We start from the raw sequence: 18725 nt of genomic DNA on the forward strand, positions 1-18725 counted from the left end.
AACACTGACTCTTTAAAACAATAATAAATGACACAAAAAAACATTTGAATTTAATCTCCAAGTATTTTAATTGTGATTTTGCCATGCACATTCCTGGCCAGCCAGGGTCCATTTATATAAATCTATAAACACAAAAAGCTGGGAAATGCAGCATAAAATATAACAATATGTTACATACACAATATTTACACACACATATGAATATATAACAGAGTTATTGTTTGTCCATTATGAAAAATAAAAGCTTTAGTGACAAATATATGATATGCAAGCAGAATCTGTTTCAGCATCTAACTGCTTATTGCTTGTATTGCTCTTTGTATGGCTGGCAATTAGAAATGTTAGTGAGAAAGGCAACATTAGCAAGCATTTCATAGCAAAGTGTTCAACATTATTTACAACATTATTATGTACAAAAATATACAATCTGTATTTCACTGCCTGCATTTTTGCTATACTATATTACCACTGTGACGAAAAGTGATGTATGGAGGCCCAAACCTGACCTTACATAAATCAAATACATTTGAAAAATTCTTTCCTTTCTTACCATTTAAGGTATCTTATATTTAATAGTTAAACAAAAGTATGATTAATTCAACCGTCAATATGTAAAGTTTCAAATAAAGCCACATTGGTTATTTATTGTGGTGATTACGTACAATTTTACTTAAAGGTCCCATATTGTAAAAAGTGAGATTTTCATGTCTTTTATATCATAAAGCAGTTTTAAGTGCTATATAAATACAGTTAAACTATCAAAACGCACAATATACGGAGAAATACACCCAGCCCGTATTCAGAAATTGTGCATTTGAAACAAGCCGTTTGGATTTCTGTCCATTTGTGATGTCACAAATATACAATTATATAGATCATTACACGGTTTTAAACGTCAAATTCTAAATGTGTCCCAGTTTATTTCCTGTTGCAGTGTATGTAAATAACATCAGCTTACAGGAAGTAAATATGGACCCAAACTGTTGCCTAGCAACGCAATTCCGTTGAAATGCACTAAAACGGAGCGTTTCAGACAGAAGGTAAATACAGGTATATTCAGGCAGACAGTACGAGGAAAATAAAGTGTTTTTTGAACATTACAGCATGTAAACATGTTCTATAGTAGAACACAAAATACAAGTATGAACCTGAAAATGAGCACAATATGGGACCTTTAATAATTTGCCTGGTTTGGTCCTCCATAGCATATACAAGATAGTGTTTTGGTGTGTGTGTGTGTGTGGGCATCAAATACTCAGCGTGTTAATCTCAGCACGGATATTCTGAATAACCAGTCTTCTAATTTTGTTCCCATGAAATGTCTGAACAGATTTTATGACTCGGTATCTGACTGCCCCGTTATTTAGCTGGTGTGTGTCTACAGAGAGCTGAGGCATACTGCATCTAAAATTACTTTGGTAAAAACCTCTGTGGGAGGCATTTGGAGTGGTGCTAAATCTGGTGGTGTATGTTCAACCTTAGGTGATAAAAAGCATGAAGTCATGATATCATGGCCCAATGTGACTATTACAGTCAGCACTAGAAATTTAGTATCCATGATCATCATTCACCAAACTGCCTTTGCTAAGCTATTATTGGACACTGGGTCACTCATGACCAAACTTAAGAGGGGAAGCCTTGAGTGAAGCCATGTTAACACTTTTAGTACATATTTACTGTAGGAATGAATGTAATTGCAGGTTGTAAAATGATAATGAGTGGGTTTGCTGGATGTGAAGTGGCCATGTTTGATGGTACTCTGTCCTTTGAGAGTGGTTTTTCAGATGACTGCAAACACTCTGAAGGCTTTTCCACCTGTTGGGCTCATCAGGCTGTGAGAAGAAGAAGAGCAGGGAGAGAACAGCGATGTGATAAATGGACGTGTTGTTTCTCACAGCAATGACAGGTTATAATGTAAAGATGTATTCTAATTAGGTTGTAAGGAGGTTGTAACTTTAAAGCTAGAGAGAAGATACTGGTTGTTGTCTGTTGGGCTGCAGTTTGCCATGTTATGATTTGAGGCATATTTTTTACGCTAAATGCAGTACCTGTGAGGGTTTCTGGACAATATTTGTCATTGTTTGTGTTGTTAATTGATTCCCAATAATAAATATATACACATATTTGCATAAAGCAAGCATATTTGTCCACTCCCATGTTGATAAGAGTATTAAATACTTGACAAATCTCCCTTTAAGGTACATTTTGAACAGATCAAAAAAAAAAAGTGAGATTAATTTGCGATTAATCACGATTAAATATTTTAATCGATTGACAGCCCTAATTCTAATATTGGCTAGTCATTGGAATTTGCTCATCACACTGACCGATAACATAATTTGAACTCAAAACAAGGTCCAACTACTAGGCCTTACTATAACATAAATTAAAAACCTGCATATTTTTTGCCGGTTCTCAATTCTGAAATTCATTAAATTAACCTATAGTGTACATATTTTTTTTTACATGCACATTTCTTCCTCTGTATATACACTGTACACATGTACTTCTTTTTTTTTTTTTTAACCATACCTCTCTGAGGTGATGCCATTCTGGTAACTGCCACTGTACTGCTTCCTTTTGTCCACAGGCATCACGTCGAGGTACCCTCCCGACTCATTCTGGATCACTCCAGCGTGAACGGCTGCTCGGCAGATACTGGATTTCTGGGGGGGAAAAAACAGGTCGTTACATCAAATCATTCATATAAGAATAAAAAGAACTTGCCCTGTTCTCTAGAGGATAAATGCAGTCTGGTTGGTGACTGCTGCCAATATTTATCATCATCATAAAATCATAAAAATTCAAATGGCCCCTCTACGGTATGTGTGGTAACATAATAAACAGAGAAGATGACGCCTTTTTTGAGAATGGGTTGTTATATGTGTTTAAGTCTGATGGTGAAATTACGGGTTGAATCCCAAAACAACATTTAGCTCCTTGGAGCATTAAGAAGACCAGTTTCACGAGAGACATTTTAAAATGTTGTAGCTGAAAAGGCACAGGTGTAAATAATAATCTTAATAAAGGCTGCATTCCAGATTTCAGGGTCCTGGTATTACGTATAGTGGCTCATTGGTATGGAACGGAGCCATAGTTATTAATGTTATTAGTTACACCTGTGCTTTGACACATCAAAATGTTTGCTGTGAAAAATGTGTGTGTGGGCAAATAAGTGTCAGTGCAAAACAGGAAAATAAGGCAACGTACAGACTGCAGGCCAATCCGATTTATCTCTCAAATATGGGAACATGTAGTCCTCGGCATGCAAAAATCACATTTCATGTGGTTTTCTGCTGTCCAGACTTTCTAAAATCAATCTGGATGTGCCACAAAAACAGATTTGGGCTGGCAGTCTGAACAAGGCCTCAGTGCAACTAATAATTAATTAAGACTGGATTTCATTTACTCTTTAAAGTCTCTGATATTGTGCATGCTGATTTGGTTTGTGCCACTGATGGTATGGCTTACTTGTTAATTACACCCGTGCTTTACTGGCTAGGCTAAGTCCAAATGGCTGCTGTGAATGGCGTCTATTGTTCCCAATAAAACCAATGAAAGACTTTAATGGTGAATTTGTGACAATGATGCAAGAACTTACATCTGAGTAGTATTTTGTCCCAATGACTCGGGCTTGACTGTCACGCAGACAGTTCCTGGGACAATACAACCTGAAGAAAAAAGCCAGAGCTCACTTTAGGTCAATACATACAATTAATGGAATTACTGTATGTTCTTACTGGACAGTAGGATCTGAAGGATCTGGAGGCCTAAATAATCTCACTGGTTGAATTAACAATATTTAGGCACAGTTAAAGAACTACAGGTTGTTGGATTGTAAATAAAAGTAAATTATAAATGGCAAAGCAGGTTACCTTTGTCAAGATATAATATAAAAATACCGTGAATACTGGAAGTAGACAAGTTACTGCGGTGGCGTCTCCCTACAATATGCGCACAATTTTGTCCTTCTACTTTTACCTTCTATATAGCGTTACTTTTGACAACGATGCTAGGAGTTCGATAAGAACCTGAACAGTAACTTAACGTAACAGGTAACGTTAGCTAAGTAAAAAAACATATATCGCTAAGAAGTGAAAGTCAATTGTTCGTTCCAATGCAACGTCAGCACCCAGCAGCAGAGCTACGCCTACGATCGGACGCCAGTAAAACATCTGTTATAATTTTAATGTCTCTACCGAAAGGGCCTGTTGTTGAACAATGAAAAATTATAAATATGAATACTATTATGAATATTTACTTACTTACTTATTTATGTATTAAACTTTTTTGCCCGGCCGCTTCCCAGAAGAGCATAAAGTGAACAATGGACATAAATGGAAGTTAGAATAATCCAGCACACTTTTTCATGTCAAGGACCTCCAAAATAGATGTCTAATAGACCACAGACCATGGTTGTATAAGAGGATGTGTCCCGTGCTTTTGCCCCTAAAATGACTAGATGTGACTCATTGGCTCTGCCGGTCGTGGTTTAATCCAAACAGTGAGATGTTTTCAGTCTCCTAAGTGAATAAATGTAAAGTTACCTGGGACAGTGTCGTACAGGCTTCTTGAAAGGGCAGAAAAGTGCAACGGTGGTGTCGCATGTTACTGCCTTGACTGGGAGAAGAAAAAGGCATAGCAAAATGACAGAGTTTCTGCATACTGACAACATGTTACTGTATCTGTGTCCTCAAAGTGATACATATTTGTACATGTATGCTCCTTACCAGGCACCGACTCTACTTTGAAGGAATTTGCACTTCTGTTTTTCCTGTGAATTTAAAGAAAACTGCATGAAGTTATAGTCTGTGCTGCATAGCCACGCATCATTAGTTCCCATAAAGTCTGTATTAAACTAAACACTTTTTACTAAATACTAGAAGAGATAAAGACTAAATACAGAGACTGATTCATACCCAATTGATTGAATACCATTCTTGTATGACTTGGTGAATTGTTGTTTTCTGCCCAGTCTGGTCACATCCAGCCATCCTCCATCATTGTCAATAACACCAGAGTGTAAACCAGCTCCACAAACACTGGATTGCTGCAGTAAAAGACAAAGACGGGAATGTTAATGTGCAGCGAGATATAGCTTAAATTTCCCATCAAAGAGCTTGTGCTATTTACGTGTTTCCTGTAAAATCAGTATGCTAGGGAGGAAGCTATTGATTGGTGTTTACAGTAGCCAATATGCTCCCCTGCGCCAAATTTCAGATTGACATTAGCTACGAGCTCAACAAGGAGACTTCTTGCGACCACTATCGCCTACGCCAGCGGATTTCACCAATGATTTGCTGGTGAATGAGAGACGCATGCTCATCCCTGCGATCACACACAGAATTAGTATATGCCCCCGAGTGCAGGATGAGTCATCAATATTTTTTATTGTTTCCCAGGAAATGACAAACTCTAAAATACCATTAAGAATAACTACTAAACAACGTTTTTTGTCATTGTTGGGCCAGATGCTGGCGTTTAGGTCAGCCAATCAATCAATCAATCAAATTTTATTTATATAGCACCTTTCGAACAGATCAAATGCACTTCAAACTGCTTGACAAGCGATTGACAAAACTTAGGATGTTAAAAGTATTAAAATGTAAATGCCAGTTTTAGAAAATGCACTGAAAATTGAAGTTGTCTCTGGTGATCCTTTACCATGTCATAATATCCAGTCCCGACCGCTTTTCCAGGCGTGTCGAGGCAGCCAGGTGGACACTCGTATCTGTGGACAGGAACAACAGTAAAGTGAACACATCTTATCACTGGTGCTTTATTTTTAATTTAAGCACATAATATTGATTCTATCTCAACTGTCCTGATAATTCCCATCACAAAATGTTTCCCAGAATTTGCATAGACAGCATTATTTGTCACCATATTCCGGAGCATTTACCTGTTACAGGTCGTCCCCTTGCACTGATCTCTGAGCTTGGTCTCACAGTCGACCTGTTGACCTAAATTAACAAACAAGCAACAGCTTTTCACAACCTCATTTTAATAATAGTAATATTGTACACTCCCAAAACTGCACTATTCACAGAGATGAAGTATTGTGGGAGCAATCCTTACACATCTGCTCTGTGCTGACAACCTGGTTCCTCTCTAGGTTGTCATTGGGCGAGGGGTCTGGTGTCTGGGCCCTGGGTTGGGGATCCCGGTCCCTTACTGGTTCTGGTTCAGGTTCAATGTAGTTGGTCTCCTCAATCTCAGGAGCTGGTCGCCTGTCAACGCCCCCGTCTGAAAGTACGGATTGTCATTGATTTGTTACGATGATTTGATCATTTTCTTTGTCTTACATTGATACAACTTGTATTTATGTCTCAAAATTTATATTTTTTGATGTGGAAATACTTGACAAATGTTGTGAATTATTAAAAACTACCCATTTTCTTTCAGTAAAACTATTAATAACAATTTTGGGTAGGTACAGAGGTATGTAAGGAGATAAAACATGGCAGAAAACCCACCTTTGTAGCAGAGGTTGTCCCTGCAGCCTCCACCATAGCTAGCTGGACAGGCAGAACAGGGAGTTCCATATTTGTATGGAGCATGACCCCACCAGTTCCCCCTGAGAAAAAAAATAATAATAATAATGAAAGGAATTTTATCAGTTAAAAAAAAGACAAAAAATGGTGTTCTAAAATAAACAATGTTCAAGGATTTTGGCAATCTGATTTATTTTAATGTTTTTATAAGCAAAAGGAGGTGTATTGAAGTTAATACATTTAAACTACTGGAAATTATTTTAGCTGCTAGAATAATATTTCATTATGTTTGTGAAACTGCATTCATTCACGTAATTTAGCATTGCTCCTTGAGACTTCTGTCTCAAACTTGAAAAAAGGAAGTGCAGACCAAATCCACTCCCTCCGTTCTTACCTTTCACAATAAAAGCCCTATACATATAATTCAATTCAATTCAATTCATCTTTATTGACAGACTCGAAGTCCATACAACACAAACAACAATACATATAGTACTCGCTAGCGAGTATTTCGCATTTTCGTGTCGTTTATTCGTCACGCCCCCAGTGTGAAAAGGCCTTTCGTCACAAAAGGTGTTATACAACTTTTCCCACATATACATGTAAAAACACTGATACTGTTCATATTTTGCATCTTGTTTGTATTTCTTGTTTGGAGTTATTACCACTACATTTATGATTTTAGTTTGCATCTCTGTTATTTTAAGGATGTTGCATCACATGGTATTGAAAGAAGCAAAAACGTACGGTGGAGAGTAGTTGCAGACCAGATAGACCGCTTTAGTCCAGATCATTCCCCACACGTTCATGTTGTAACACACGTTGATGGCACAGCCAATACGATTGCTAGTCGCCCACACCAACTGAAAATTGAAACACACACAAAAACAAAGTAAAGTGTTCAGCGGTCCTCTCACATTTGTAGCTGATTTTTTAAAAGGCAGCGGCCATCAGGTGTTAGTATCGCACGATCTGCAGTACAGCATGATTTTACATGATTTCAAGCGGCTCTCACAGTAACATAAAAAATAATGATACACTTTTATAACCTGGAAGAATTTAATCAAACAGATCTGATAAAGAAAATGACTTCTTAAAGCCACTAAACATCCTCCACACAGGTGTTTTTACTCATTTTAACGGAGTGGATCTCTTCTTTGAGGTCTAATCAGCCTGAGTCATTAAAACACCTGTGTAGGTATGCAGGGCCGTTCCATAATAGAGTTTTTTCAAACATTTGAAATGTTCTTTTTTTCTTTTTAAGTAAAAGCCTAAAATGGTCCCAAGGCATTATTAACCCTTTAAGACAAGATCAGACAAGACAGAAATAAAAAAGCTCTTACCTGAGTGTAGTGAGTACAAACAGGTCCTGAACACCTGAGTGGGCAGTGTGGGTTACACTCCTGGGAGTAGGGATAGGTGTAGTGCCTCACCTCATCATACCAGGCCTGGACATGGTAGGTAGGGGGGCGGTCCCTAAAGTCACACAAAAGGTGTTTATACTGTATCCTTTCATTATATCACCATTTATATATACCAGTCCATTTTGGAATCATACATTAAGTTCTTAATGAAATATAAGATATATTTACTATTTTTAGCCACTTGGGGGCAGCATTACAAGCTGAAAAAACATATTAACACTGACATATTTTGAACTTCTAAAGGCAAACATGTTAGCAAACAGTTGCGTATTTACACACCTAGCAGACCTGGAGCAACATTAACATACATTAGGAGTTGTGTTTCTGACTACCTGATAGATTTAAGTCCAATATTCACTCTTGTTTTAGCTCTGTTTTGGTCTCTACCAACTCATGAGGGAAATATCTGACTATTTAGCTACTAAATGCTTCACTATGCTCCCCAGCTAGTTGCTAACTGTGTCTGTCCAACGAGAACTCACCCTACTCATCAAATTTTGCCACTTGGGCAGAAGCCCCCAGCGTCATTGCCTTTTTGTGGTTAACATTGTGAAACGATCGTGGTTAGGTTTAGGCAACAAAACTGCCTAATTATGGTTAGAAGAAAGATCAGGGTTTGGGTTAAAATAAGCATGTCTGTTACGTAAAACGTGACTTTTGCGTTCTTAATAATGACTCTAAAGGGGGCTTTATGTGTCGGTATCAAGAAGCCAAGGTTTACCACTGCCCAAGAGTAGGGATGTCACAAGAACTGATACTTCTGTTTTTATTTATTGTTTTTTACTGTGGTATCAAATTGGGTATCAAGAATCTTGGAATTTCACTAGTATTTGTATTGTCTACTAGATCGTGATATCCCCACCCAAGAGTCGGTATTTGACTACTGCTGTTTGGTTTTGGACAGGTAGCGTAGAGTGGGATTTTTTTTGCTGAAAGCTACAGACGTAGGCAAAATTGTTGGTACCCTTCCGTTAAAGAAAGAAAAACCAACAATGGTCACTGAAATAACTTGAAACTGACAAAAGTAATAGTAAATAAAAATTCACTGAAAATGAACTAATGAAAATCAGCTATTGTTTTTGAATTATGGTTCAGCAGAATCATTTAAAAAAACAAATTAATGAAACTGGCCGAGACAAAAATTATGGTACCCTTAACTTAATATTTTGTTGCACAACCTTTTGAGGCAATCACTGCAATCAAGTGATTTCTGTAACTCTCAATGAGACTTCTGCACCTGTCGACAGGTATTTTGGCCAACTCCTCGTGAGCAAACTGCCCCAGCTGTCTCAGGTTTGAAGGGTGCCTTCTCCAGACTGCATGTTTCAGCTCCTTCCACAGATGTTCAATAGGATTTAGATCCGGGCTCATAGAAGGCCACTTCAGAATAGTCCAATGTTTTGTTCTTAGCCATTCTTGGGTGTTTTTAGCTGTGTGTTTTGGGTCATTATCCTGTTTGAGGACCCATGACCTGCGACTGAGACGAAGCTTTCTGACACTGGGCAGCACATTTCGCTCCAGAATGCCTTGATAGTCTTGAGATTTCATTGCACCCTACACAGATTCAAGACACCCTGTGCCAGATGCAACAAAGCAGCCCCATAACATAACCGAGCCTCCTCCATGTTTCACATTAGGTACAGTGTTCTTTTCTTTGGATGCTTCATTTTTGCGTCTGTGAACATAGAGCTGATGTGACTTGCCAAAAAGCTCCAGTTTTGTCTCATCTGTCCAAAGGACATTCTCCCAGAAGCTTTGTGGCTTGTCAATATGCATTTTGGAAAATTCCAATCTCGCTTTTTTATGATTTGGTGTCCTCCTCGGTCGTCTTCCATTAAGTCCACTTTGGCTCAAACAGTGACGGATGGTGCGATCTGACACTGATGTACCTTGACCTTGGAGTTCATCTCTAATCTCTTTGGAAGTTGTTCTGGGCTCTTTGGTTACCATTCGTATTATCCGTCTCTTCAATATGTCATCAATTTTCCTCTTGCGGCCACGTCCAGGGAGGTTGGCTACAGTCCCGTGGACCTTAAACTTCTGAATAATATGTGCAGCTGTAGTCACAGGAACATCAGGCTGCTTGGAGATGGTCTTATAGCCTTTACCTTTAACATGAAGGTCTATAATTTTCTTTCTAACCTCCCGAGACAACTCTCTCCTTAGCTTTCTGTGGTCCATGTTCAGTGTGGTACACACCATGATACCAAACAGCACAGTGACTACTTTTCACCCTTTAAATAGGCAGACTGACTGATTACAAGTTTGAAGATACCTATGATGCTATTTACAGGACACACCTTAGTTTAACATGTCCCTATGGTCAAACTATTTTACATCTTTTCTAGGGGTACCATCATTTTTGTCCAGGCCAGTTTCATTAGTTTGTTTTTTAAAATGATTCTGTTGAACCACAATTCAAAAACAATGTCTGATTTTCAATAGTTAATTTTCAGTAAATTTTGATTTATTATTACTTTTGTCAGTTTCAAGTTATTTCAGTGACTATTGTGGGTTTTTCTCTCTTTAACGGAAGGGTACCAACAATTTTGCCTACGTCTGTATATGTCTGCTGTTGCTAGAAATTAATCTGATCAGAGAGTGAACCAAACAAAGAAATTGCTGCCTGGAAAACCAAAAAACTATAGGCTTTGCTAAAAGACGCTGGTGAACTTTAGATACGGGTGATAATTTCCTATGGGTTTTCACTACAAGCCTTTTTCACACTACACAGTCATCAGTTTATCATAAAAACATACTACATTTAAACGAAATTAATTTGGTATTACAACGATGTGGAAAAAAAGATAGTGCCTATTGTAATAAAACACTATTGTTCTTATCATATTACTGTTGTATAAAACATAATAACACAGTTCCCTCCACTTCTTTGAACATACACACCTGCCCCAGTGCGCTCCAAGATTTTGGCCTATTTGTGTCAACATGTGGCTCGGTCCATGTTCCCATCGGCAGGTATGTGCCCAGTGCTCTGCGCTCCTCTCTAACTCATAATCCCATACCTGGAGAGCACACACACAGAACAACACACAGGTTCTTGGTTAAAGAGTTATTTGCCTTAGGAAAGATGGACTTAGGTCAACTCTGAAGGTCAGTTCATAGACAGTATATAAGAAGTGGACGAAGTCACCGTGACTTCACCCATTGGTTTGTGGACTGCCGTTTTGAAGTCTCGAGTTCGGTGTTTTGGCTGTTGCCATCTTGATGTTTTGCAACCAGAAGTGATACAAGAGGGTGAAGCTAAGTACAACTGTACGCTGAATAAGACATTTTTAGGTGACCAAAATGTTACAATTAACTTTCATGAACTGAAAACACACTGTTGTAAAGACGAAAAAATGGACAACTCCCAGTTGACCTGTCAATCACAAGGTAGCCACGCCCTAAAGCATACCCTGCTTTATTTTCTATTTGACTCTAAATGGGACCATAATTTACTAAATGAACATCATGCTGTATTGAAGAAGACTTGAAACTAGCAATTTAAACTCATGTTTGTAATGTTTACTGAGGTAATAAATCAAGTGAGAAGTAGGGTCATTTTCTCATCGACTTCTATACAATCACACTTCTTTTTGCAACCAGGGGAGTCGTCCCCTGCTGACTATTAGAAAGAATGCAAGTTTAAAGCACTTGGCTCCACTTTTCAGACCCGGAGGTAGTCCGCTGGGTCAGCTATGCTAAAGCATTAGGTTTGGTAATATTAGTTTTCTTTTGGGCTCCAGGTTAAACTCAATGAGTCCAGAGCAGCTTTGCCTCCAGATGTTTGCAGACCTGAAACTTCACTCTGGATTACCCTCATGATTTAAGTGGCCACTTACTGTAGTTGTGGCTTTGATTGCAACTCATTACATTTTTCAGCTATCTCATCATCCTCTCTGAGTAAACTAAGCTACCATAAATTCCAATGAAACTAATCAGAAAGCAACCATCCATACTTGAGGCAAAGTGAACCTGCTCTTTCCTTCGAGGCACAGTGGCTGTACGCAAGCCTCTCGCAAATTTAACACAGTATAGTCAAAAGGAGGCCTCTCACATTCACTCTCTTACACACAGACACGTACATGAGAGAGAAGGGAAACAGAGAGGTATCACCACCACCACATCAACTTGCAGCTCGGTGCTACTATTCAATGTGGTTGTTTCATAGCTTGTTTCCAGTAAGTTTTGGTCTCGTAAAACAAGCTGAGAGAGAAAAAAAAGCTGACAAATAAAAGCTACCAAAACAGAGAGTCTCTGTTTGGAGGCTTGATGCCATCTCTACTGTAAAACAAAATGAGAAAATTAAACTCAATTGTAGTCAAAATACCTGAAAACTGTTTTGAACAAAGCAGGAAAGCAGACCATGGGTATAAGATTGAGCAATTCACATATTGCGGCAGAAGTTAATGTACTGTTGACTTTGTTGGGGAGGGAGAAGAATAGGTGCAGTGTGCTCTGCTGCCGGCATACTGTTTGGTTGCATTACGGCTATCACGCGTCAAAACTAATAGGATAATGCTTAAGTGTGGAGTTGTAACTGCTCTGATTGACTACCATAATGCGTTCCATATGGTTGGTGAGGCTAACACACTGTGCACACTGTTGCCCCTTCACTGTGCTGCTGCTTACTGTTCAGGCCTGATTGGAGAAGAGATATTTTGACTCTTTACTTCACCAGTACTGAAGTGATTTTCTGCTCCAACCTCCTGCAAGTTTGCCATGTGATACTATATTTTTCCATGATCTTTGCATTATATTGTAATCGTTGGGTAGAATTCTTATCATTCCAGTTTTGATGACCGAACTTTAATTTAACTTAAGGTTTTTCGACCGATTCAGCATGTTGACTCGCCGGCGGAGCCCGTCGGTTAGAGAAATAACTCTGATTGGATGTTCAGCTTAAGTGAATCTGTGCTCAAGAAGAGAAACGGAAGTGAGGAAAACTTCAAATGAGTAAAGTCAGAGGACGCACACAAAAGGCTCTTCTCATCTTTCATCTTAATCTCGTCTGATCATTCCAATACACAGATATTTTCACGACATGGGCGTCTGGAATGAAGCTAAGTGGTGATTGAGAGTGGTGTGAAAATGGTCGGCAAACGTCGCTTTGTTCCATGTACGTATCATAACAACGGCTTGTACATTCGTCACGTTCACGATGAAAATGACTGAGCCATTCAGATTTCAACAAAAACAAGGATCAGTCCAGATTGGAAGGAGCCAGTCTGACAGGCGGCTCAGCCTGAAATGGATCGGACGTTCGGGAGTCTTCCCGAACTTCCCAATGGCCAGTCCGCCCCTGATAAAAAGACTTCCGCCTTTAGACATTTTCAGACAACACTTTGTAGAACCCATAATGAGCCCTTAAGACTTCTTATAAGGCAATACTGCCCACCTGCACAAGCCATATGTCACTACTCTTGCAGGTTATAATGAAATTCGAGTTCAACTCAAAGCTTTCACTTCAAACAATCTTCAGCGGATACTAATGTCCTCTGCCAGCTCATTATTCTCTCTGTGTTCTTGTTATTCTTCACCCTCAATTATCCAGCAGAGAGGAAGATGGACTGCCCGCCAGCCTTTGGAGAAAGGTCACAGTAACAACTACCAATCTCCTTTTGCATTCCAAAGGGCATTAAGTTCCCAAAAATACAGAGCTGTTTCCAGCCATCTGCCAGGACCACCTCTGCTACAGAACTACGTGCAAGATGTGCAGTCTTACAGCAGTAGGTTTAGGGCAAATTCAAAAAAGCAATATTGAGGAATAAAACGAGAAGCCATGCTTTGCTTTGGGAATTCAAAGTACGCAAAATGCATCACGTACATGCTTGTAATTCAACTTTTAAAGCGGTCTCGTGAAAATCTGCTGGGCAAGAGATGACATGCTTTAGATTAACTAACGCAACAGTGCTTTAAAGGCATTTGCTGAATGGCTTTTGTATGAAATTAAGAAGTCAGAGCTGCAATGAAAGTGCAGCCCTTTTGGCCTCCAAATCCTACAATCTGAAAACCAAATACTTGGCCCTCATCAGTCCCCAGGCCTTACCACATCATTATCATCAGTAATAGTATCCCTTGCTAAAGAAACACTGGATTAGTTTACATGACATACATTTACACTATCGTGCCCGGCACTTCAAACGGCGAGGGCTCGTCATGTTTGAAATAGATTCACCGCCGCGGCACCCAAAATGAGATGCATGGAGGATCAAACAAAAGATAACACCGGCCTCGGCCAGGGTTTGAGTGAGCTGGGCGAAGAAAAGCCTGAGGGGAAGCCTGTGAGGCTGAAGATCAGGAAGGCAAAAAGAGCGAGGAAGGGAGAAAGAGAGTCAGCAGGAGGAGAAATGGAGTGATAGAGTAAGGAGACGCAGGGCAGGAAGGGAAGGAGGGAGGGCAGGATGGTTGAGGTAGAGGGCAGGACAACACTGCGGGGGAGAAAGCTGGATATGGGCCAGGGTCAGCGAGGGCGGACAAGCAGGAGGCCGGAGCTACAGCTAGCCAGATGGCGGCTTTGGATTTCAGATTTCGATCATTCTCTCCGCCTTTCTTTCCCCTACTCCGTTGTCTTTAGCTGACAGAGCTGGCAGAGTCAGGAAAGTGCTTTCCTCTGAGATAGACTCATGACTTTAGTGTCAAACCTCCCTCATTTGGACAGTTTTACTAGATGTCGACCCTCAGAGAGTAGTGTGTGCAATCTTTTATTGTATGATACATACTGTATATACTCATGCAGTCACAGGGCACAGACACAAACAAACTTATCCAGATTATTCATCCTGATTTATGTTTTTTTATGTTTGCCTCATGGATGATAAACACATACAAGTTACTGTTGCTGCCATAGACTGTATCTAAGAAGTTGACGTAGTCACCTTGACGTCACCCATTGGTTTGTGATCTGACGTTTTGAAGTCTTGAGTTTGGCATTTTTGCCGTCGTCATCTTGTATTTTTGCAACCAGAAGTGACAAGAGAGGGTGGAGCTAAGTACAACCGAATGCTGAATAAGACATTTTCAGGTGACCAAGATGTTACCCCTGCTGGCTGTTAGAAAGAATGCAGGTTTAAGGCACTTAAACACATGGACTTCACTTCTCAGACCCGGAGGTAGCCCTCTGCTTACACACGGTGAGGAAATACAACACAGTGGATGGGCTAGTCATGAACGTGGCTTTTTCTGGCTCTTTAAAGGAGCATTTCTATTGCCTCCATTGCCTCCACACAGCTCTCAACATGGTAGCTAACAGTGCTAACAGCACCAACAGTACATGACCGACAGCTGTGTCCTTACCATGTACTCCATGTTGGCGGCAGGAGGGTGGACCTGACCCCGCAGCTGGTTGTGCAAGTCCAGGATGAGGTGCATGTCCCCCTCGCTGATGGCCCTCTTCCCTCTCGACCTGGCTCTCCACCACTCCTCATCCTTGACCCTGTACTTGTCCAGGATGGACTCGAGTTGCGTGGAGTTGGTGAGGACCACGGCCAGGACGGTCCGGGTCAAACACAGGAGCAAGCTCGCCGCTCTAACCCAGCCGGGCAGGGGAAGAGACCTCTTCATGACGGGGGAAAAACAGCTACCGCTGCTGAATGAAGAGTATACTTACTGATGTCTGCAAAACAGAGAGAGTGAGCTTTAGTTTGAATTTCAGCTTTATTCTTTCAGACTGTTCACTTGCTGCATATGAACATTTCCATGCAGCTGTTTGCTGCACTGCTCGCTATTAGCTCATTATTTGGTGCTTTTTGAAAATAGAAGAACTTGGACTTCTGGGTAACTGTACATCGGCACACTTTAAAGTGGCAGTAAGCAGAATGTTTTTGGCATCATTGGGCAAAAATTCCATAATAACCTTTCAGCATATTGTAATTCAAGTGTTCTGAGAGAAAACTACACTTCTGCACCTCCTCATGACTCTGTTTTCAGGCTTTAAAAAATCTAGACTTTGACCAATCACAGGTCATTTCAGAGAGAGAGAGCGTTCCTATTGGCTGCTCATTCAACGGAGGCAGCTGTCAATCACTTGCAAACTCTGATTAAATGGTCAAACTAGGCAGCGCTGATCAAATATGAATCAATATTCTGTTACTGTAATGCCTATTTCTCTCCTCAAATGTTTCCAGAAACATCTTGTAGTGTACTGTTTAGCTGGAAAATGAGAAACTTTGTGACCTGGCAGCTATATTGAGATCAGTTGAGGAAATACCAAGCACCGCCCACCATCCGGAGCAAACTTTCTCATTTTGCAGCTAAAATGCTACAAGATGTGATGAAAACATTTGAGGCGAGAAATAGGCTTTATAGTAACAGAATATTGATTCATATTTGATCAGCGCTGCCTAGTTTGACCATTTGATCGGAGTTTGCGAGTGATTGACAGCTGCTCAGAGACGGCAAGGCTCCAGCTCGGCTCTGATTGGTTGTTTACCTTCGGTTGGTGAAATCTTGCAGGTGCCATTAGGAGCACCGGAGGACACAGAGGCACATGATGTTTTTCAGATTACCTGACTCATGTACTACTGTCAGGACATAGTGACCGTTTTATAAAAAAATACTTTTTGTTAATCTTATTTGCCCCACTGCTGCTTTAATTTCCTCCCTTCTTAGCAAGCTTACCTACACCACAGCATCTTCATAAAAGACAACCTTGAATCTGTCCTCTGTCTCTGTTTAAATAATGCTGTAATTATAGGGGGGGACTTCACTTCAAACAGTAAAGGCAAATATATCCTTCAGCAGTCTGAGTGCATCCGCAGGTCACTGCATCACTACACACACAGAAGGACCAGTGTAAACCCAGTGTTCACACGTTATGCTACAGAGCATATGGGACTTAGTGCGCATGCCTGAGTCATGCACTGGAGGGAGGCTATTTTTTTATATTAAAAAAAACAACAGATTAAATTATAATTATTATCTTTTCTTTCAATGACCCCTTCAAGAAATAAAAAAATATCCCAGTGATATTTTTATACAAAAAGTAGTTCAATAATAAGTTTAATTATGTAATACACTCAATGTTTACATTTTATTTATTACATCTACCCTACCTATTTTACAAGTGCAATTACCTCTGTTTACATTACATCTATTTTTATACTTTATACTTCTAGTGTAACACTTCTGTTTATTTATTACATCTACTTCACCTGTTTTATTTGTCTTATTATAACTGTGTGTGTGTGTTTTACCTGTTATATGTTTTATCTGCCTCGTTTAGTCTTGTCAAGTATTTGTTTTAAAGCACTGACCAGAAGTGGCAACTGTGAATCTCTGAAGTTGTATTTAATACAATGACAATAAAGCTTTCTATTCTATTCTATTATAGAACATATTGTAAAATAATAAAAAAAAACACAAAACACAAAACGTGGTTCGCTATAAGCTCACTTGTGATGAACAAACACATGTCCTGAATAATAACAGTCATTTTATAGTAAACTAGTAAATTGCAGGTTTACCTTTAAATTCCACCAAACTGATCTCCCAGGTGCAATATTCCAGATGCCAGAACTTCTTGAGGTTATTGCAGAGTGACTGTTTTCCAAACCATGGAGCCTTTAATTCCATCCATCACACAGAATGAGTGCATGCAGTCTCTACACATCCACACTGGAAGAGACAGAGAGAGAGAGATGTCTATATAGGTAGACCTGTTGAATTCCTCTGCTGGCTCAGTGCTCTCTACTGGCTGCTCATTTTGCGTTTATATGCCAAATTTGCGCTTAGCAACGCGCAAAGCAGAGGACCACGCCTCCACACACACACACACACACACACACACACACACACACACATCTGTTGAAACTCCAGCGTTGATCTATTTGAGGAGGCACCTGATCCTGATCGCACTAGAAGTGACGTGAAGGTAAACTTGTGGATGTTATGAGAGCAGCCCACTCCTGTTACAAATACTTGCCTTTTCCAGGTTTTTTGTTTGACAGGAAGACACGGTCAAAACTAGCTATTGGCAGCAGAGAAAATAGGCTACAGTCTTATATATAATACAGTCATATAATATAAAGCCCCCTGATGAAAAACCACAATGCCTATAATATAAAGATTCCTAAGGATTAAAGCAGCAGTGGGGAGAAATGGAGCAAATATGATTAAAAAAAAAAGTTATTTTTTATAAAACAGTCACTATATCCTGACAGTAGTGCATGAGACAGGTAATCTGAAAAAAATCATGTGCCTCTGTGTCCTCCGGTGCTCCTAATTGCATCTGCAAGATTTCACAGACTGGAGGAAAACAACCAATCAGAGCCGAGCTGGAGTCTTGCCGTCTCTGAGCAGCTGTCAATCACTCGCGACCTCCAATCAAACGGTCAAACTAGGCAGCGCTGATCAAATATGAATCAATATTCTGTTATTGTAAAGCCTATTTCTCTCCTCAAATGTTTTCAGAAACATATTGTAGTGTACTGTTTAGCTTTAAAATTAGAAAGTTTGTGACCCGTCAGCCATGTTGAGATCTGTTGAGGAAATACCAAGCACCGCCCACCAGCTAGAAACAAGCAAACTTTCTCATTTTACAGCTAAACAGTCCACTACAAGATGTGATGAAACATTTTTACACGAGAAATAGGCATTACAGTAACAGAATATTGATTAATATTTGATCAGCGCTGCCTAGTTTGACCGTTTGACTAGAGTTTGTGAGTGATTGACAGCTGCCTCCGTTGAATGAGCAGCCAATAGGAACGCTCTCTCTCTGAAATGACCTGTAATGTTTCACTACAATTTTTTACTTTTATTAACAAGTAATTGCTGCCGGGCAGATGAAAATTTGTAAGAAAGAGAG

The 18725-nt window shown here is 39.7% G+C and overlaps 1 protein-coding gene across 1 annotated transcript; it reads right to left on the reverse strand.

Moving 5' to 3' along the window:
- Positions 1–258: 258 nt before the first annotated feature.
- Positions 259–17634, reverse strand: LOC141776556 (cysteine-rich secretory protein LCCL domain-containing 1-like). Its single transcript, XM_074650240.1, has 15 exons — positions 17383–17634; positions 15215–15533; positions 10823–10941; positions 7838–7970; positions 7242–7357; positions 6477–6577; positions 6079–6246; positions 5903–5963; positions 5665–5731; positions 4920–5050; positions 4731–4774; positions 4548–4620; positions 3602–3671; positions 2533–2666; positions 259–1832 (listed from the first exon to the last, which is right to left on the reverse strand). The coding sequence occupies exons 2-15, from the start codon at positions 15479–15481 to the stop codon at positions 1781–1783; spliced, it is 1536 nt and encodes a 511-aa protein (XP_074506341.1). The 5' UTR covers positions 15482–15533; positions 17383–17634; the 3' UTR covers positions 259–1780.
- Positions 17635–18725: the final 1091 nt, after the last annotated feature.

The sequence above is a fragment of the Sebastes fasciatus genome, chromosome 11 (assembly GCF_043250625.1).
Source record: "Sebastes fasciatus isolate fSebFas1 chromosome 11, fSebFas1.pri, whole genome shotgun sequence".
Classification (NCBI taxonomy): Eukaryota; Metazoa; Chordata; class Actinopteri; order Perciformes; family Sebastidae; genus Sebastes; species Sebastes fasciatus.

Bases quoted from the DNA above. Each gene is read 5' to 3' on its own strand.
- LOC141776556 (XM_074650240.1), bottom strand. From the start codon at position 15,481: ATGAAGAGGTCTCTTCCCCTGCCCGGCTGGGTTAGAGCGGCGAGCTTG. The intron at 5,051-5,664 runs GTAAAGGATCAC...CTTTTACTGCAG, and splicing joins GGACTGGATATTATGACATG to CAATCCAGTGTTTGTGGAGC. The intron at 3,672-4,547 runs GTAACTTTACAT...TTTTTTCTTCAG, and splicing joins CCTGTACGACACTGTCCCAG to GTTGTATTGTCCCAGGAACT.